The sequence below is a fragment of the Trichosurus vulpecula genome, chromosome 1 (genome assembly GCF_011100635.1).
Source record: "Trichosurus vulpecula isolate mTriVul1 chromosome 1, mTriVul1.pri, whole genome shotgun sequence".
NCBI lineage: Eukaryota > Metazoa > Chordata > Mammalia > Diprotodontia > Phalangeridae > Trichosurus > Trichosurus vulpecula.
This window is the reverse complement of record NC_050573.1, coordinates 26,394,409-26,415,939: the sequence shown is the minus strand read 5'-3', so window position 1 is coordinate 26,415,939 and position 21,531 is coordinate 26,394,409. Positions and strand designations below refer to the sequence as shown.

General features: G+C 45.7%; 1 protein-coding gene across 3 annotated transcripts in view; it reads right to left on the bottom strand.

The window, feature by feature from the left end:
* TAOK3 (TAO kinase 3) overlaps positions 1-21,531 on the bottom strand; it is a 244,326-nt gene that overhangs the window by 29,824 nt on the left and 192,971 nt on the right. For all 3 annotated transcript variants that reach the window (XM_036759652.1, XM_036759661.1, XM_036759670.1), the window contains exons 15-17: positions 16,826-17,062; positions 14,826-14,954; positions 11,568-11,771 (exon numbers count right to left, since the gene is read on the bottom strand). In XM_036759652.1, the coding sequence (XP_036615547.1) occupies positions 11,568-11,771; positions 14,826-14,954; positions 16,826-17,062 (570 nt within the window). The remainder of the gene's footprint in view (positions 1-11,567; positions 11,772-14,825; positions 14,955-16,825; positions 17,063-21,531) is intronic.

Genomic DNA, 21,531 nt, shown 5'->3' with positions numbered 1-21,531 from the left:
AGAAGAAAAGAGAGAAGAGAGCAAATAAGAGAGACTGAGGGAAGGAGGGAAAAGGAGAGAGAAAAGGCAGAAAGAAGGGAGAAGGAGAGCCAGAGAGTGACAGAAAGACAGAAACAGAGACAGGTAGATAGAGACAGAAAGAAAGACCAAATGAGGGAAAGACTGAAGGAAGGAGGGAGGAGGGAAGAGGAAAAAACAAAAGAAGAGAGGAAGGCAAGGAGAGAGTGTGGCAGATACAGAGAAGCAGAGAAAGAAATAGAATACTTCTGGGGGCAGGGCGGAAGAAATAGAGAGATAGAGACACACCACACAAACAAAGAATACTTCTGGTGGGCAGGGAGGGGTCATATAATTTAAAATTAAGAACCAGGAGAAAAAATGCTAGAATTGGAGTCATCAGACCAGAATTCAAATCCTGCCTGCTACTTATTACCTATTTGGGCCAGACAAGCCATTTGACTCTTTCCAGGTCTCAGTTTTCTTGTCTGTAGAATGAAGGGATCATACCAAAAGATGTTTTCCATCTCTAATTCTATGGTCTCAGTAGACCCCAAACTGGTCAGAATCCCAAGACACAAAAAAGATGGCGACTCCTTGGGAGCTTCTTTGCTTATAAAACTTTCCTTCCTTCCTTCCTTTCCTTCCTCCTTCCTTCCTCCTTCCCTCCTTCCTTCTTTCCTTTCTTCCTTCCCTCCTTCCTTCCTTCCTTCCTTCCTTCCTTCCTTCCTTCCTTCCTTCCTTCCTTCCTTCCTTCCTCCTTCCTTCCTTCCTTCCTTCCTTCCTCCCTTCCTTCCTTCCTTCTTCCTTCCCTTCTTCCTTCTTCCCTTCCCTTCTTCCTTCCTTCCTTCCTTCTTCCTTCCTTCCTTCCTTCCCTCCTTCCTTCCTTCCTTCCTTCCTTCCTTCCCTCCTTCCTTCCTTCCTCCTTCCCTCCTTCCTTCCGTGATCTTCCTTCGTTCCTTCCTCCTTCCTTCCTTCCTTCCTTCCTTCCTTCCTTCCTTCCTCCCTTCCTTCTTTCCCTCCTTCCTTTCTTCCTTCCTTCCTTCCTTCCTTCCTCCCTCTCTTCTTTCCTTCCTTCCTTCCTTCCTTCCTTCCTTCCTTCCTTCCTTCCTTCCTTCCTTCTTTGCCTTCTCTCCCTTCCCCTCCTATTTCTCTTGCTTTTCTTATCTCTCTTTTCCTTCCTTTCATTTGGGAAGAACCTGATTCTTTTTTATCTCCTGTAACAGAAGACCTACGAGCCTGACTCTGGCTTCCCTGATGACCTGTAAGAACAGGTAACATTGGGCAAGCATGCTGAACTGTGGGTCTTAGTTTGTTCATCTGTAAAACAGGGCTAACAGCCACATTTCCTACCATCCTAGTGAGGATATGAAACTATCAGTTTAGAATGGACCGCTGAATTCTGAAATGTAATAAGAATAATCGACATTTATACAGCACTTTAAATTATGCAAGGACATTTTATACGTTGTCTCATTTGAGCCTCATGGCATCCCTGTGAGGTAGGCATTAATATTTTCTCCCTTTTACAGATGAGGAATTGAGGCTGTCCAAAGTTGCCAGCTAGGTGGCGCAGCAGACAGACTGCTGGGCTGGCAGTCAGGAAGACTGGAGTTCAAAGCCTGCCTCAGACACTTACTACCTGTGTTGAACCTGGGCAAGTCACTTAACCTCTATTTGCCTCAGTTTCCTTGTCTGGAAATTGGGGGTGTCAATACTAATACTTATAACACTTAAATGAGATAATAATTGTAAAGTGTTCAGCACAGTGCCTGGCACACAGTAAGCATTACATACTAAATGTTAGTTACCATGATGATGACTGTTACTACCAAACCCAGAAGGCGTTTCTTAGTCCTTCTCCTTCTTGACCTCGCTGAAGAATATCACACTGTCGGTCACCCATAGGCATTGGGGATCCTGCTCTTTCCTGGGTCTCCTCTTCCCTGTCTGACCAATGTTTCCCATTCCCCCCTGTAATCAGATTGTCTATGTCCTGCCTTCTATTCATGGATTAACCTCAAGTCTCTGTCTGAGGCTTTTTTTTTTCTCTAGACCTCTCAGGCATCTCATGAACCCTCTTGGGTTCAGCTGGGAGGTGAGGCACAGTGCTTTTGAAGTCAGAGGACTCAGGTTCAAATCTAACCCTTGGCACCTATTACTGGCATGACCTGAGGCTAGTCGCTCAACCTTCTTGTTCCTTAGCATCCTTATCTCTAAAAGTGGGGCTCCTGCGGACTTTAGCTGGGAGGGTCATATGTGGAAGGGGGGCTGTGGGAGGCCTGAGGAGACAAGAGAAGGTTTGAAGCAGCCAGAGGGTGGGGAAGGGAATCCACGAGGACACAACGACTAAGAGCATTGTCCTGCTGCCACGAGGTTTCATGTGACATCAGAAAACATCAATCTGCAGAGAAGGCCCCACCACCTCTCACCTGGACTGCAATCGGCTCCCAACTGGTCTCCTCGCCTCCCCTCCTCTCCTCCAATCCTCCACACAGATGCCAGACTGATATTTTGAGTGCACAGGGCTGGCTGGGTCATCGATAGGATGGAAAGCACGCTTGCTACTCCTCTGCTCAGGAAGCATCTGTGGCCCCTGCTGCCTCCAGGATCAGTGACAAGGTCCTCTCTTGTACATGATCCGATTCCAGCCTGTCTTTCCAGGCTAATCACACATCCCCCTCCCCTACACTAATTCTGCTAATTCCAGCCACACAGGCCTCCATGCTCTTTCTATCCATGACATTCGATCTCCTTCCTCCATGTCTTTGTCCAGGCTAACCTCCGTGTCTAGGATGGTTTCTTTTTCCACCTCCACCTCTTAGAAACTCTGGTTCCCTTCAAGGCTCGGATTAAGTGCCACCTTTTCCATGAAGTGAAGCCTTCCTTGATGTCAATCAGGCATTCATTCAACACCTATTTACCATGTAGTACTAATACTATGTGTTACTATTAAGTGCTTTCTATGTAAGGGCCATGCCAAGTGCTCAGATTCCGATGGGGGAGACAATGGCAACGCCTGGGTACAGAGAAGCCACAGTCAGAGAAAGGGAGGCACTAGCAGCTGGAGGATCAGGAAAGGCCTTCTCCAGAAGGTGGGGCACCACCCTGAAATTACTTTGTATGTATCTTTTAATTATTTTTCTATGAAAATATTGTCTCCCCCTGGCCCAGCAGAGTGTAACCCCTGGCCCCTGGAGGGCAGGGATTCTTTTTTTTTTTATCTCCAGCATCTAGTACAGCACCTAGCACACAGTAGGAACTTAATAAATACTTCATAGTCAATAAGCATTTATTAAACACCTACTACATTCCAGGCACTGTGTTAAGCTCTGGAGATTTAAAGAAAGGCAAAACATAGTCCCTGCCCTCAAGGAGTTCCCAATCTAATAGGGAGACAAACAATCATGTACAAATAAGGTATATACAGAATAAAGAGGAAATCATCCACAGAGGGAAGGAACCAGAATTGGGAGGGAGGGGCAAAGGCTTCCTGTAGATGGTGGGATTTTACCTACAACTTGAGGGAAGCCTGAGAAGCCAGGAGGTGGAGATGAGGAGGGAGAGAATTCCAAGCATGAAGGATAAATAGAGAAAATGCCTGGAACCTAGAAATGGAGGGTCGTGTTTGAGAAATAGCCAGAGGGCCACTGGATCAGTGTGTGTGTGTGTGTGTGTGTGTGTGGTGTGATAAGACTGGACAGGGAAGAAGGGGCTGGGTTACGAAGGTCTTTGAACATCAAGCAGAGGATTCTTATACTTAATCCTGGAGGTGACAGAGAGTTTATTGAGTAGGAGGGAAGTAACATGGTCAGGCCTGACCTTTAGGAAGATCCCTTTTGTGGCTGAAAGGAGAATGGAGTGGAGTGGGGAGAGACTAGAGGCAGGCTGAGCCATGTGCAGCCCTTGCAGTGATCAAGGTGTGAGGGGCTGAGGGCCTGCAGCAGACTGGGGGCCTGTCAGAGGCCAGAAGGGGGCAGATTTGAGAGAAGCTGCAAAGGTGAAGTTGACAGACCTTGGCTATGGGGGATGGGGGATAATGAAGAGTCCAGGCTGACTCCTAAGTTGGGAGCCTGGGGGACTGGGAGGATGGTGGTGCCCTCAACAGCAACAGGGGAGGCTGGAAGGGGGAAGAGTTTGGGAAGAAAGAGAATCAGTTCAGTTTTGGCCATGTTGAGTTTAAAATGTCTATAGGAGGTGTCCAATAAGTGGTTGGAGATGTGAAACTGGGGGTTGGTAGATAACAGGGCTAGATAAGTGGATCTGAGGATCTTTAGCATAGATAACTAAATCCCTGTGAACTGATGAAAGACCACCAAATGAAACAGTACAGAGGGAAAAGACAAGAGGGCCCAGGATATGCTAGGGTTAGTGGACATGAGTTGGATGAAGACTCAGCCAAGGAGACTGAGGCGTGTCAGTAGAAGGCAGGATGAGACCCAAGTGAGAAGGGTGTCCTGAGAGCCTAGAGAGAAGGGAATATGAATGAGAAGAAGGTGATGGACAGCGTGAAAGACTGAAAAAAGGTGAAGGAGGAGGATTGAGAGCAAGCCTTTGGATTTGGCCATTAAGAGCTCATTGATTCCTTTGGAGAGAATAGGCTTAGTTGAATGATGAGGTTGGAAACCAGGCAGTTAGAAAGGTCAGGAGAGAATGAGAGGAGAGGAAATGGAGGCCCCCATTGTCAATGGTCTTCTCAGGAGTTTAGCCAGGAAAGGCAGACTAGGTGTGGGAGGATAGTGGGGATAGAAGGAGCAAGTGGGCATGTTGGGAAGCAGCTGGGAAGTGGGGAGGAGACAGAGGGAGATTAAAGATAAGTGAGAAAGTGGGGATGGTGGTCAAGGAGGCAATCCACTGGAGAAGGCAGAACAGAACAGGAGTGCTCGAACAAGGAGAGGGGTTAATTTTGGGAAGGAGGTTATGTCTCATCATGTGACATAGCAGAGAAGGAGGATAGATGGCAGAAGGCATCTGATAGAAGATGAGGAAAAGTGGAGAAGAAAGAATTCACAGTAAATGGCCTCAAGTTTTTTTCAGTAAAATATGATGCAAAATTTTCACCTGAGAGGATGCCATGGGAAGTTTGAGGTGGGATGGGAAGATTGGGAAAGGCCACTGGCAGAGTGAGCCGATGAGGGAACCATACAGCAGGATTGCCTCATAGCAGTGAGGGCCCAATTGAGGTTGTGTAACAAAAATTTGTAGTGGGCCCCATCAGAATGGTTGTGTGAGCCCGTATGAAGGTGACCAATGGTAGGAGTGATCTAAGGCTGAGGCTTGGCAGGGCATATTCAGTGATGTGATAAGGGGGCTAAGGTTTCAAGAAAGGAAGACAGTGTGGAGTTTAGCCAGGGATCAAGATGGGCAGAAGAGAGAATGAGCAGTGCAGAGGAGATGGACTGGGAAAGGGCTCAAGAGTAGGGTTTTGTAAGGGAATGCAGAGGGAGAGGTGGAAAGCCCATAGATTGTGGTTCGATAAGGGGACTTCAGGATTCTTTAAACATGGAGGTGGTGCATTTGTGGGTGATGGCAAGATCAAGGGCATGACCATCTTTGTATGTGGCTGAAGTGGGGTGGAGGAGAAGCTCATGGGAAGTAAGTTGTCTGAAGAATTGGGAGGTTAGAGTGTTTGAAGGAGAGTCAATATGTATGTCGAGGTTCCCTAGTATGAGGGTAAGTTCTATTAAGTGACTTGTCCACAGTCACACATTTAGTATAATGTCAGAGGAGGGATTTGAACCTAGAACTCCCTGACTCCAAATCCAGCACTCAGTCCACTAAATACCATGTGGCTATTCCTGTCTAATCATAATAGTTAATAATAGTTAGCATTTATGTAACACCTACTGTATGCATGGAACTATGCTAAGCACTTACAAATATTATCTCATTTGATCCTAAAATAAAAACCCCAGGGAGTAGATGTTGCTATTACCATCCGTGTTTTACAGCTGAGGAAACTAAGGAAAACAGTGGTTACATATCTTGCCCAGGGTGACATATCTAGTAAGTGTCTGAGGATGGATTTGCACTCAGGCCTTCCGGACTCTGGGGCCATTTCACTACTGAGCAACCTTGCTTCCTAAAGTATTGTGTTTTATGTTAAAGTATCATATGTGTTTATATGTATGTGTGTGTATCTGTCTAAATATTATAGGAATATATGTTTTATTATTGAAATCCCTCAACTGTGTTGCATGAAGAAAAGCCACAGTAAATTCACATGGTAAGTTCACAAGGAGAGAAAGGGAGGGGGAGAGAGAGAGAGAGAGAGAGAGAGAGAGATAGGAGAGAAGAGAGAGGAGAGAAAGAGGCAGAGACAGAGAGCAAGTGACCAAGGGTGAGGGAGGGGAGAGAAAAAGATAGACAAAGACAGGAAGAGAAAGACAGAGAGAGAGAGATAGAAACAGAAAGACAGACTGAGACATAGACTCAGAGAGATAGAGACAGGCAGAGACTAAGGGAAAAAGAGACAGATGGAGACAGAGATAAAATTGGGGGGGGTAGGGATGGAAGGAGGGAAGGTGGGAGAGGGTAAGAGGGAGGGAGGGGGAGAGAGAGAGAGAGAGAGAGAGGGGGGGGGGGGAGAGAGAGTGAGAGAGTGAGAGAGAGAGAGAGAGAGAGAGAGAGAGAGGGGGAGAGAGAGAGAGAGAGAGAGAGAGAGAGAGAGAGAGAGAGAGAGAGAGATTTCAGCTCCCAGAATAGGGAGCTGCCTGTTCCCTCTACCCCATCCCTTTATTTCAGATCTATCTGAATTTTCCACTACCTTCCTGAGATAAACACATCACAATCCAGAAGGAAAAGCTCTCTATGTAACACTAATTACAGCGGCTTGGGAGGCAATGTTTTATAGAAGCTGGAGAGCTGGCCTAGGAGCCAGGAAGACGTGGGCTCGAATCCCCGCTCAGCCCCATTTGGGCTCTGTGACTGGGCAGATCAGCTTCTCTCCCAGGGTCCCAGGAACACTCTGAGATGCTCAGCTGCCTGGGATGGAGGGAGTTTCATGAGGAGACCAGAGAAACTGCAGCAAAAGTAACTCACATTTGGGTAGCACTGGAAAGTTTCCAAAGGAAGGCAAGCTCACCATGTGCAGAGGCTTCCCCACCCCTGGCTTTCTCTCTAGAGACTCACAATAACCCTCTGCTATAGGTTGATATGGGTCTGATAAATTCAACAGAATAAATGAGGAAACCAAGGCCAGGGAGGTTGTGACTTGTTACCAGGCACTGAGAGCGTTACACCATTGAGTCCTTTCTCATGTTCCTCAGTCACGGCTCTGACCCTTCACAAAAACTCGGTAGAAGATGGTGGCCAATTTCCCATTGGCCATTCTATTTTCACTCAGATGCTATGCTCAGCCGCAGCTTCCTAGTTTCTGTCAAATCACTGCCACTCTCTGAGCCTCAGAGGCTCAAAAGGGGCTCATTTTACCTCCTTCCTCTTCTTCCTTCTGTTCACCTGTTTAGTTACTGGCTCCTGTTGTGTCTATCTTAGAAAAAGCTTTTACTTTTCTTGGTCACCCATTTGTATCTCACCTCCTCCACTTCTTTCAACCCCCAAGTTTCCCTCCAGGATCAACCTCCTTGGCAGTGAGGTTCAGTGGAAAGAATTCTGGCCCCTGAGTCAGAGGTCCTGGGTTCAAATCCCACTTCTGCTGCTTATAAACTGTGTGACCTTGGGTAAGTCATTTAAGTTCCCTCCCCCAGCCCCCACCCCCAGCCCCTTGCCTTCTGCAAAATGAGGAGGTTGGACCAGATGACCTTTGAGATCTCCTCTAGAGCTGAAATCTGTGAACTGTATTTCACTATAACTGCTGTGCTCTGTAATCTTTTGCATTCTGTTTTATGAATTTAAAACCATGATTCTGAGCAAGGGTCCACAGACTTCACCTGATGACCCAAGGGCCCCAAGATACAAAAGAAGGCCAAGAATCCTGCTCCAGGCCTGTGATACAAAGATTAGGTACAACCTTCTTCATGAAGCCTCTCCTGATTCTTCCAGGTGTTAATGGGTTTTTTTTCCCCTTCAAATTAGCTTACCCTTACTTATCTGTTTACAAGTCCCATCCCCCAGTAGAGTTTACATTTCTTGAGGGCAGGGACCACTTTATTTCTGTATATCCAGTGCTTAGCCCTGGGCCCCATACATAGCAGGTGCATAATACTATACTATACTATACTATATATAATATATATGTATACTACAAATAATTCTCTTACTAGAAAAGCATCCTAAACGATCCTCCTGCCTCTAACTCCTCCCCTATCTAATCCAGCCTGGATTCTACGGCCATTCTAATCTGCCTAAAATGCAAATTTTATCACACCCCTCTCTTGCTCAAGATACTTTTGTGATGTCCCAGCTCCCTCAGGAGAAAGGCCTAACCCCATATACCAATTCTCAACGCCATCTACTTTGGCCCGGTTCTTCTAACTATGCCCCAGCCCGATCTGGCCCATGAACAGGCCACCTTGAAGCCTACCTTTATGATGGCTGACTTTTCTCTCCTGGAGGGCCTTTTCCTTCTCTTCTTCATCTACCTTAATCTCAGGGATCCTTCAAGTCCCTGCCCAACCCAGCTCTTTCCATGAGGCCTTGTCTGCCTTCTCTTTGTTTCTTCTTATGTCCTCCTTGATCTCCTATAGAATTGAATGTCTAACACCCACTCTTAGACTCTCCATGGCCCTTTCTGTGTACCTCTCTTGTGACCCTGTAGGAGGCAGTGAGGTGGCTCAGTGGATAGAACACCAGGCCTGGAGTCAGGAAGACCTGAGTTCAAATCTAGCCTCAGATACTTCCTAGCTGTGTGACCCTGGGCAAGTCATTTAACTGTTTGCCTCAGTTTCCTCATCTGTAAAATGAGCTGGAGAAGGAAATGACAAACCACTCCAGTGTCTTTGCCAAGAAGACCCCTTGCACAGTACTGGCTTGCTATGGTCCGTGGGGTCACGACTGAACAGCAATGACAGCTCTTATGATTTGGATCACATTCTAAGGCCATACGGTAAAGGGAAAAAAGGCTGTATTTGGAAATGGAGGCCCTGGGTTCAGATCCTGGTGCTGCCATTTATCGGCTACATCAAAGTCACCAGAATTTTCTGGGCCCATTTCCTCATCTGCAGACTGAGAAGTCTGGCCTGGCCATCCTCTGAGGTGCCTCACCTGTCATGTGATATCGTGAGGTCTTTGAGTTTGCTGAATGAATCCTATGTTCACGTATGTGGTTATTTGATGTCTTCATGGGGGTTAGTCGTGTCTTCCCAAAGGGATTACAAATTCCTTCACAGTAATTAAAGAACCACAGCCTTTTTCTTCCTCAGATCGGAATTTCTCCATGTGATAAAACTTCACTTGTACTTTTTTACTTGCATTTTGTGGATTTTGACTCAATAAAAGAAAAAAAAATCCAATCCCTGTGTACTTTGTAATGTGATTTATGACTTTCGGTGGCCTTACTAGATCAAAAAGGAAGCTGTTAAGTGTGGTGTTTCCTGTACTAGACTTCCCGTCATTAACAGTCTGTGTGATTGGATTATACAGTGGTTTGGCCGGCATTCGTCTTGCTCTCCTCGTGGGTCTCCCTTGAGGCTCTCCAGCCCATCCCTTGCTCAGCTGTCACACTGACCCTTTCCCCCACCCCCATTCAATCAACTCCGGTGGTCCCTATTCCCTCTAGGATCCAATATAAAACTCTCTTTAAAAGCCATTCTTAACTTGGTCCCTTGCTACCTTTCTAAGTCTTCTTACACCTAAAGCTCCTCTCCTTTCTCTGTTCCACAGACTCTGCGCTCCTGTTCCTTGTACATAATGCTCCATCTCTGGACTCTCTGGGCATTTTCTCTGGCTGTCCCCACACCTGGAATCTTCTCTCTTCATCTCTGACTCCTGGCTTTCCCAGCTTCCTGCAAGCCTCAGCTGAAGTTCATCCTTCTGTAAGAAGGCTTTCTATGCTTTTATTAATCTTAGTGCCTTCCCTCTAAGACCGCCCCAATGTAACCTGTATGTGCCTTGTTTATCTATTTTGTTGTTCAGTCATTTCAGTTGTGTTTGACTCTCTGTGACCCCATTTGGGGTTTTCTTGGCAAAGATACTGGAGGGGTTTGTCATTTCCTTCTCCAGGTCATTTTACAGATGAGGAAGCTGAGGCAAACAGGGTGAAGTGACTTGCCCAAGAGCACATAGCTAATAAATGTCTGAGGCCAGATTTGAACTCAGGAACATGAGTTTTCCTTACTCCAGGGCCAATGCTCTATCCATTTTGTCTCTTCTACTGGACTGTGAGTTCTTGGAAGGCAGAGTCTGGTTTTTTTTTTTTTCATTTCTTCGTATCCCTAACACTCATCACAATACCTGGTACATAGTAGGTGCTTAATAAATGCTTGTTGATTGACGTGGATGAGAATTCTGGACTGGGGAATTATAGAATTTCAGAATTGGAAGGCACCTCAATAAACTTCAAGTCCAACCATTATGTGAATGAAAACTCCCTCTACTTCATGGCCAAATGGTCACCCTATGTTTAAAGATCTTGTGTAAGAGAGAAGCCACTACCTCTCTTGGCCTCAATTCTAATTTTGGACAACTCTCACCATTGGTGTTTTCTGTCCTCTCTCAGGCCCCATGCCAATTCTGGACAGCTCTCACAATTGGTGTTTTCTTTCCCTTAAGACTAAATTAGCCTTATCTTGGCCTTTCTGCTCCTATTTATGACCTTTGGGACCATGGCGAACAAGCCTAATCCCTTGTTTCCACAAGTCTACGCCAAGTTACCTATCCCCACTTCTACTGGCCTGACTTTTTGGGCCTTTGACATCCTGCTTGCCCTCCTAGAACTGTCCTCTAGCCTGTTAATGTGCTTCCTTACTTGTGATGCCCAGAATGGAATACAATAGTCCCAATGCATTCTAATTTGGTGAGACCCTCCCTTTCTCATTCATGCCTCTCAATGCAGCCTAAACTTTCATCACCTTTCTGGGCTGCCATAACGTACGACTGATTCCACCAGGCCCAGAGCCCACCCAGACAAACTGCTGTTGGAATACTTAGTGCGGAGTCCTAGGTCTCAAATGAACTGCTGGTCCACCCTTGGGTGGGAGTAGTGGAGAGAGAACAAGACTCAGGGTCATATAGACTTGGGGTCCAGTCTCAGCCCTGAAACTCACTCATTGCTCAACCCTGGATGATTCACCTGACTCCTCCGAGCCACTTTCCTTATCTGTAAAACGAGGGATTTGGATTCAATGACCTCTAAGGTGCCTTCTAGCTCTAAATCTATGGTCCCTACGATCCCTCCTTCTTCATCTACAGAAGGCAGATTTGGGACCAGATCTCCGATATCCCTTCTTATCCTTCCCCTACGGGTCTAGGGCTCTTCTCTTTATGAATCCTTCCCAAGGCTTGGAGCAGAGTGCCAGGCCCATTGGAGGTGCTCGACAGATCCTCATTGGACCGGGTTAAGACAAATCTCTCCGAGGCCCTGCCTCCCTGGGGAGGCTGGCACACAAGGACAGCGGGGCCGGTTATGGAGGCTGGTGGGGCCGGCTATGGAGGCCAGTGGCCATCAGAAATACCTCCCGGATGTTCTGCTGCTCCATCTCGTGCCTTTTGAGCATGGCTTTCCGCTTGAAGGAACGGCAGTGCTTGTCATAGAACAGTCTCTGCTGGGTGAGGAGGTGGGCTTCCTCTTCGGCCTGGCTGTGCTGAAGGTTCTCCTTATGCTTGGATATACGCTCTTGCTTCTCTTTCTTGGGTGTGCTATGGTCCTCATTCATCTCCTGTACGACCACGAGACCACCAGGCCCAGGGGAACAAAAGGAAACACATTCAATTGTGAGGAGATAATAGCATCGATCTAGAGCTACTGAGGGCCTAAGAGAACCCCTGGTTTTAGCAATGAGGACACTGAGACCCAGCAAAGGAGGTGACTTGGCCGAGGGTCACACCGATAGAAAGTGTCTAGTGGAGGGATTTGAACCTAGGTCTTCCTGACCTGATCTGCTACTCCACACTGCATCCAAGATAAGATCTTCCAGGACACAAACTTGACTGCTTGACTTAATATGTCTTCTGACATCTACGGTTCAGTTTAAGTCAAACTCAAACTGGTCACTTACTAGCTGCGTGATCCTGGGCCAATCGCTTTACTCTTAAAGACCTCAGTTTCTTCATCTGTGAAATGGAAGGGTTGGACTTGATGGCCTTTCCAGCTCTTGATATAGGATCTTAGAATTCCAGTATAATTTGTGGCAAAAGTCATGTGTTAGGATGCCTGCAGACTTGGGTTCCACTCCCCTTTTCCACTGTCAACTACTTGGGTGATTTGGGGCAAGTGTGAACTCTCTGAACCTAACTTTTGCCGGTAAAAGGTAACCCTTTCCAGCTCTAAAATTTGATGATCTGTGAGGTAATGTCCCCTCAAGCATTAAAATGCTACGCAAAAAGTCCCTCTTCCAAACTTTCAAGAAGACCACAGGGGTAATGGGAGAAATCATACAACTATGGCACAGTGGTTACCAAAATGGAGGCTGTGCACAAGTAGTGGGCCATGGCATAACCCCAAGGGGTATATGTTCAACCAATCAGAGCATGAGAAGATGGATGGAAGGAGCATATGATCAACCAATCAGGGCATGGGAAGATGGGTCACAGGTCTGACCATGTTGTTTTCCTACCCAAAAACCTCCAATGGCTTCCCATTGACTCCAAGATCAAATATTATTTCATCTTAATCTCATCCTTTAAAAAAACTTATTTATAATATACGTAATTAATCTACATGTATAATTACTAGTATACATACATACAACACTATATATACGTAGTTTGTTAAAAAGTAAATGTGTACACATTAGGGGCAGATACTCAAAAATATTAATTAATGGACATATGTAATCAAAAAAGTTTGGCAACCACTACCCCGTAGGAAATCCAAATGTCAGGAAAGACCTGGGGAAAGTAAGAGGACCAGTGGCTCAACCTTTGATTATCCATGTAGCTTCCAGTGCAAAGCCTGCTTTCAAAATGGCACCATTGATAACTTTTGCCTAATTGCTTAGCTGAAATATATTTTGGAAGGCCATGTCCTTTACCTTCTTGTTTGTCAACATTTCATACTCTTTATTCAAACTCCAAATCTAGGAAATCTAGACAATTAATCCCTTGCCTGTTGCAATGAAGGTCATTTAAGACAAGAATTTCCTTTTCTCATTGGGAGGGGTGCAAATCAGAGGTAAGCAGGGGTCCGCTGATGGGGGCTTTCCAGTTTGCCCAGAGCTAAGTTTCCAAGGTAGGGCTTCATGATTTTTCTCTAAAGTAAATCCATAGATCAGACACACTCATGCTCAAAGGTAGATGCAAAGACTCATTCCCAAGACAAATATGAAGTCGTTTTTAGACTAACCATTATTTGGACTTATTCACCCTTTTGCTGCACTCCACTGATGGGGATCATTGAGATTTGACTATTCTAAGAACCACTTACTTTAATCATATCAACATATTGATTGGTAAACATACACAAAAGTCCGTTCTCTCCATCCCCTCTCCACCCCGCTGATCCCAGTTTGACTGGGATCACTGAGTTGGCAGGAGAATGCTTGCTAGGTCATATAGTGGACAGTGTTGAGTCTGGAGTCAGGAAGACCTAAGTTTGAAACCTCCTCAGACATTTACTCTGCTGTGTGATTCTGAGAAAGTCACTTCACCTTCCTCAGCCTCAGTTTCCTCATCTGTCAAATGGGGATAAAGGTAGCACCTATCTCTCGGGGCAAAATGAAATCTTTCTAAAGCACTTTACAGACTGTAAGGGACTCTGTGAATGCTACTTATTCTTTTCCTGTCTGGTTTTTTTTCCCCTCCTGGGGCCATCCTAGGGTTTTAATGCTGCACTGCCACAGGAGAAAATGGGGAGATTTCAGGCTATGGTCTTTTGTATGTCCAAAGAATGTTAATCTACAATGGCCTCAGGCCTAAGGCAAGGAAGACTAAAGCCTGCGCTCCTCAGGAGGATCTCTTCATTTTCTGCAAGAGCAGGGGATGCTAACAGCAAAGATGTCAGTGCAACGAGAATCAGGCCTCCTGGAGTCCCTGGAGGAAATGCTGGAGTAAGACATTCAAGGAGCATGCATCCCTCTGCTTCAGCCATATCCAGCCACTGGGCTATGAGCATTCTGTAATACCCACTAGAGTGTAAACTCCCTGAGGGCAGGGGCTGTTTTGACCTTTCTTTGTATCCAGGATATTTAATACAGTGTCTAGCACATAGTTTTGTTGTTTGGTTGTTTCAGTTGTATCTGACTCTTGGTGATCCTATTTTGGGGTTTTCTTGGCAAAGACACTGGAGTGGTTTGTCATTTCTTTCTCCAGCTCGTTTTACAACTGAGGCAAATAGGGCTAAGTGACTTGTCCAAGGTTACACAGCGAGGGTGTGCCTGAGTCTGGATTTGACCTCATGAAGATGAATCTTCCTGATTCCACGCTCAACAGTCTGTCCACTATGGTGCCTCCTAGCTGCCAGTTTGCAGTAGACCCCTTAATGAATGCTTGCTGAAATAACTGGTTATTCAAGTCAGCAGCTCTCAAGTTTGTCTCTTTCTCTTCAGTCTGCCTTTCCTGGACATTCCCTGGCAGGCATTAGATGGGACAGATCAAATGTAACTTTTCTTTCTCTGTACTTTTGATCAGAATGCAATAGAATTAAATTCAAAATAGTGAGCTCTTGGCTCCAATCATCACAATAAGCTTGAATAGTAAAGCCTAGAGGTCCAGGCTGTTTCCTCCTTGCCCTAGCCCCCAACACTTTGGACTGTGTAGGGTATTTGGTCACTTGCCTCCTTTATTTTTTCCTTGCAAAGCTTATACTGCTTCTTCTGACTTTCTAAGAAAGTTGTCAAGTCTTTCTTCTGCTGAGCCAAGATCTGTTGCTGGAACTTCCTTTCATCTGCTGCAGCCGCCTTTGCCTACGGAAGAAAACAAAACCCAAAAAACCCCACTAAGTTATTCAAGTAGAATCCGAGACAAATACGCCTCCAACCCAACACTTGGTTGTCTCTTTCCAAAGTGACACAGAATAAAAACCTGGTCTGCTACCCCTGAATCATGAGGTATCTCACTGCAAAGCCATTTAGGGCTGATGATTAAAGATATCAATAGAGAAATATCCAGAATGAGTCCTCCTATTTCTGAACCAGGAGAGAATTGTCAGATTTAATCCAAACTTGACTTTTAAGAGACAAAATTCTGATCATAGGAAGATTTATGCAAGCCAGTTATATATAAACAAGTGTCTATGGTACACCACCTACAAATTTACAACATATGGGGGTGGAGGAAGGGAAAAAGAAATTGAAAACTCCGGAGTGGGTTATTAAAAATGATGGACCATTTCAATGATATTTTTTTCTTCTAAGAATCAAGTTTTGCCAGAATACAGGCAGCCCCTAACTCAGGAATAGATTATTTTCCAAAAATTCATTGGTAAGTTTGGAATTCTCAAATCATTATCCCAGAGAAATAATGTTTGAAAGAGTGGTTAGGTTCTGAGGTTAGCCCATAAAAATCTGTGACCCATAATGGACCAGAAATTCAAAAGTGCTATGCCAGGTGTAATGTTTCTATAGGAAGCCAGGTTCAGAATTGCAATTTGGGATTCCAAGTACATATCTTCCTGACTCCCACAGAGACCAGGCCTCTTTATCCCTCCTCTATTTATAACCTTATAAGCAAGCATTGGTAGTAGCTCTTATAGCCTGGGATAAGGGCTCCACTAGGGTTGGGGAGGATAGGGCCAGTGATGGAGACAGGGACTCTAGTAAGGGATGTTAAGGCTTCCTCCTCCTATACCCTTCCCTCCAAATCACCACAATAGGTATATATAGAACATGGGAAGGGGTTGGCCCCTGACTTATGTACAGCTCTGCAAGACTCTGTAGGGAAAGACAAAGGTATACACAGGTTAATAGTGGTAGATTTCTGGGTACCTAAGAACTGAAGTAAGATTTAGCTCCATTTCAAAGGACAGTCCAGACCTAGGTCATGCTGGGTGTTTTATAGTAATTGAGGAACTGGACTGTGTATCAGGAAAGAACCTTTTGCAGGAAGAAATGATAGGAAGGGAAGTGAGAATATGAAGCTGGACCTGAAGTCATCCCTGGGGTTGAGGGAGTGACAACCCTAGGGAAGGTTAGAGGAGCAGCTAGGGGTGGTTACCTTCCTCATTTCCCAGACCATCACCAGTGCTGACTCTACAGACCCCACCCTGGATCTACCTGGGTGGGGAGGTCAGAAGTAGGCATTGGGGGCCCAGGAAATAATCCAGGGAGTAGAGGCCCCAGTGGGGTGGGGGAAGGAGAAGGGGAAAGAGAAGAGGAGGGGAGGACATCCTAAGTACTGGGAAGTAAAGAAGTGATGGCTGCTGAACCATCCAACTTCTATGATATGTCTAAGTCATGCATATGAAAACTGGGTCCTGTGGGCAATGATCGCACCTTGAAGACTGCCTTGTAAATCATCCTTAGCAAAATAAGGGAATCGTGTAGCTAGGGTTTAGTATTTTTTCCCCCTTAGGCTCCTGTTGCAATAAAGATTAAACAAATAAATATGCCTTAACATCATGCCTTGAAGATCTCAGTGCTTGGGAGCCATTGGGGGAAACAAAGTGAGAGACTCAGGCTCCAGCCTGGGAACATTCCAGCCAAGCGATCCAAAGGCCACCTCAAAAGCCAAAGAGTGGTCATGGAAACGCCTGTGAGCGTGTGTTCGGTGGCTGGTGATCTGGGTTAAGCAGTGGCCAGCCCCGGTTCCAGTCCCTCTGGGAGCCCCCCTCACTGACCTCCTTCTCGATGATGGCCACTTGCTTCTTGGCCAGCTTCTCTAGCTCGATGGACGCATTGTTGGCGTGCGTCTCCACCTCCTTCTGCAGCTTGAGGCGGTGCTCGTCCATCTCAGCCTTCAGCTTGTTCTCCAGGGCAATCAGCTGCTTCTGGTGCTGGCGCCGCATCCGCTTATATCCTGACATCTGTTCCCGCAACTCGTTCTCCTGCTCATGCTCATGGATCTGCCGTGTAACCTAGATTTGTGGAAGGGGCAAAAGCCAGGTGAGGACAAGAGAGTTTGTAGCATCATAGACTTAAGAGGTGGAAAGGACCTCCGAAGCCATGGACTCAAGCCCGTCATCTTACAGGTGAGGAAACTGAAGCCCAGGCAGGTGAAATCACTTGCCCAAAGTGACAGGATCATAGACTTAGAGGTCGGAATGACACCAGAGGCCATCTAATCCAACACCTTCGTTTTACAAATGAGGAAACTAAAGCCTTGTACAATCCCAAGGAGAAGAGCTATTAAATGGGCCTGAACCTTCTGGCATGGTTTTAAGTGGACTCTGTCCCCCAGCACTTTCATGGGGACCACAGAACCTTTTTCTAAAGAATAGAAGTCTAGGAGTTAGGAGAAACTTTAGGGGTAATTTAGGCCATCCCAAATCTGGACAAATGTCTCTGTAAAGTATCCCCAACAGTCTTCCTTTACTGGAAGAACTCCAGTAAATGGGAACCTACTCCCTCCCAAGGCACAGCCCCATTACATCTCTGAACAGCTCTTAGTATGAGGATTTGTTCTCCCCTACATTTAGCTAAAAACGGTATCTTGGCAACTTCTACCCATTGTTCCTCTGGAGACAAATAGAACAAGTCTGATCCCTCTTTTGTACAACAGCCCCCGCCCAGTTCTTTCAACCGATTCTTGGATGGTGCGGTCCTCAAGCTCCCTTGCCCTGGTCACCTCCCCAGGGATCCCAATTGGTCAATGTCCTTCCTAGAATGTGGTGCCCAGAATGGAAGGCAGTCCTCATGCCATGAGATCTGGCCAGTACAGAGGAGGCTGGCACTACTGTTTCCAATACTAGTTTATTCTTCACATTGGCTTTTTTGGGGGACGTGAAGTCCTCTTAATGTGAATTTAAAACACAGACGCACACAAACTCACATACCAGAGAAACACTAAAAACAAAAACAAAAACTCACTTAGAGGGGTCTGACAGCTTTCCCTTTTAAGCCACCTGCTCCATTAGGAAAACAGATGAGACATAATTAAGGTAATGAATATAGCCATGAAAGCTCCAAAGAGAAGGCTGCTTATATGACTTTCTGATATGGCTTGTTTTTTTTTTTTAAATCCTACACTTAACAAACACCAAATAAAACAAGCATCTCCATATATAAAGTTGAATGCAAAAAGGGGATTCAACACAAGACTGCTGATCTCTATTGATGCAGCTTATTTTTCCTTGTAAGTAACACTAAACATTTTCCTTTCTAAGCTGTCCTGCTTGTCTGTGCTTCCTTCTGGTCTCTAGGGTTCTCTTTAGATATAGGCTTGGCTTGGTAATTTCTCTCTCAGTCCATCCTCTTTTGTGGGCCCCCTAAACCACATAGTTGTGAATCTTTCTGCCTCTCTTTTCATTCGAGACTCTTGCAGGGGTGAGGAACCTATGGCCTCAAGGGCACATGTGGCCCTCTAAGTTCTCAAGTGCAGCCCTTTGACTGTCACACTTGAGGACCCAGAGAGCAATATGTGGCTTCAAGGGCACAGGTTCCCCACCTCTGCTCTTGGCCTTTTGACTGTTCTCTTAATATTCCGAATCACTCCCACTTTTATTTCCTCTCACCTATTTTACTCATAAATTTAAATGACTAAACTTCACTTGAAAGAAAGAACCTCAGTAAGCATCCATTTTGAGCTATTTACTTTTAACATTACATTTTTACATATGGTTCTTGCATAATTTCTAAATTAATAGTTAACACTCTTTCAGGGCTCCATGCCCCTTTCCCTCTCCTCCCCCCATTCATCTGTTCATTCTTGTACAGGCAGCACTGCACAGTGGAGGGCAGCTAGGGAGTGCCATAGTGCATACAGTGCCAGGCCTGGAGTCAGGAAGACTCATTTTCCTGAGTTCAAATCTAGCCTCAGACACTAGCTGGGTGACCCTGGGCAAGTCACTTTACCCTGTTTGCCTCGGTTTCTTCATATGTAAAATGAGCTGGAGAAGGAAATTGCAAACCACTGCCAAGAAAATCCCAAATGGGGTCAGGAAGAGTTGGGCACAACTGAAATGATTCATCATCATCAGCATTTGCAGAGTGGACAGCCAGCCAGCCAGCCAGACTGGACCAGGAGGACTTGGGTTCATGTCCCATCTTTGCCACGTGCTGTCTGTGGGACCCTGAGCAAGCCACTTAACATCTTAATGTCTCGGGCAACCCTCTATAGCAATAAAGTTCAGAGCAGGTGCTTACATGCATTGGTGGAGGGGGTTTCCTCACCTGGGAGTACTCTATACTAATGAAGCCAATCTTTATCATATTCTTTTATGATTTTAATAGCATGGACACAGGACTTCCATTTCTGGGCTTTGATTTTTTTTTTCTTTTTGCTTTGTTTATATCATCTAAACCTTTCCAAATTATATTGCTCATACTTTTCAGCAGTATCACAGCATATCATTAGAGTGATTTATTTGTTGGGTATTTTTCAGTCTGGACCTGTGATTTACATGGAGTTGGGGAGCTCCTGATGTGGAGGTTCCCTCCATGCATGCAAATACACAACTGGGCTGTAACTTCCAGTCTTATAGAGTTGCTGGGTGGGATGGGGTGGTGGTGGTCAGGGAACCCTTGAGTAACCGGCCCAGATTCACCAATATGTGAGGAAGTGCTAGGTCTCAGGTCTTCTCCCTCCTAGGCCAGACGTCTGTCCATTATCCCAGACAGCCTTTCACTGATATATCATAGGCTGTTCATTCATTCACCAACCATTGGGAACAGGGTTCATTTCCATTGGTTTTTTTTGACCATTACAAGTAATACTGCTACGTATGTTTTTGATCAGATATCTCCTCAGATACTCTCCTGGTGTTATGGTAGATGGTAGCTGGTAGATGGATTTGGGGCCAGGAAGACCTGAGTTCAAATCCTTCCTTAGGCACTCACTAGCTGGATGCTGCCTCACTCTAAGTGAGTACCAGAAAAGGCCTTAGCCTAAAAGGGCCAGGGTCACCCAATGCATCCTGGGTCATCTCCAGTCATCCTGATGAATATCTGGTCACTGGACCCAGATGACTCTGGAGGAGAAAGTGAGGCTGGTGACCTTGAACAACCCTCCCTCACTCAAATCAAAGTCAACTGCAAGTCATGTCATCATTTCCCTGACGCTATGGTTCTCTTCAAAAACAAAGGACAAACACAACAAGAAGAAGTAGCTGTGTGACCCTGAGCAGGTTGCTTAGCATCTGCCTACCTCAGTTTCCTCATTTGTAAAGTGAGTGTAATAAATAAATAATAAAAAACCCAACCTCCCAGAGTGGTTGTAGGGAGGAAAACGAGCTAATATTTTTAAAGCACTTTGCAAATCCTAAAGTGTTAGATGAATGCTAGCCGTTAATATTAATTATTATGATAATATTCCCAATAATGAGATCTCTCAGTCATCTTAGGAAAGTCATGGATGACTGTGCAAAACTTCTCATATTGTTTTCTGCACATCACACCCGCCCCCTGCCCTCTCTTCATCCCCCCATCCCCGGCCCACAATGAATCTCCCCGGGCCACGTCCTCTCCCTTCTTTTCCAGTGGACAGGTCAGAGTGCTTTCAGGTACAAAGAGAACCTTGTTCCCCTGCTTCCTTTAGAAGGTGTCTCTGTGTGCTAGACTGAGGCCTTTGGAACAGAGGCATGCTCTTCTGTAACCAGAGAGTACTATCAAAGCTCTCTGTTAAACATTAGCCGATCTTTGACAACTTTCCAGCTGAAACTCACTCTAGGCTTCGTGTTCATTTCTCTGGCCTAACTAGACACAATCCTCTTTAAAGTGTGGGGACCAAGGGCAGAAGAACAGATGAAGGATTAAAAATGGAAAATGCCCTTGGAAGTGCGGCTCGTTTGAAGGGGAGCATCTCCAGAAAACCCATCCATTGACTAGCAAACAAAAGAAAGTGGAGAATCTATTTATAGCCCACAGATAAATGACTTTAAAAACTGGGGCCACTGGGGGGGCAGGGGGAGAAGGGATAAGGTCAGGATTATATGTATAAGTTTCACTTTCTCGGGAATACAAAGGCCTTCACCTTATTTAAACTAACCCCTTCCAAAAATAATCCAGCCTATGGAAGGGAAACTACCCATCTCTCCCGAATCTGCGTATCTCTTAGACAGTGATGGCGATGCAGAGTGGACATCTTCAGACAGTAATTGTCAGGAGATGTGGTTTTCAGAGTGGAGAGAGCAATGGGCAGGCCTGGGGTCAGGAAGACTTCAGTTCAAATCCAGCCTCGGACACTTACTAGCTGTGTGACCTTGGGCAAGTCACTTGACCTCAGTTTTCCTCAGTTTGCCCGTCTGTAAAATGGGGGTTATAATAGCACCCACCTACCAAGGTGGCTTTGAGGAGCACATGAGAGAATAATTGCACAAAGCATGAAAACAAACGCTTAGCTAAGTGCCTGGCACAGAGTTGGTGCCACGTAAATGCTTGTTGCTGCCCT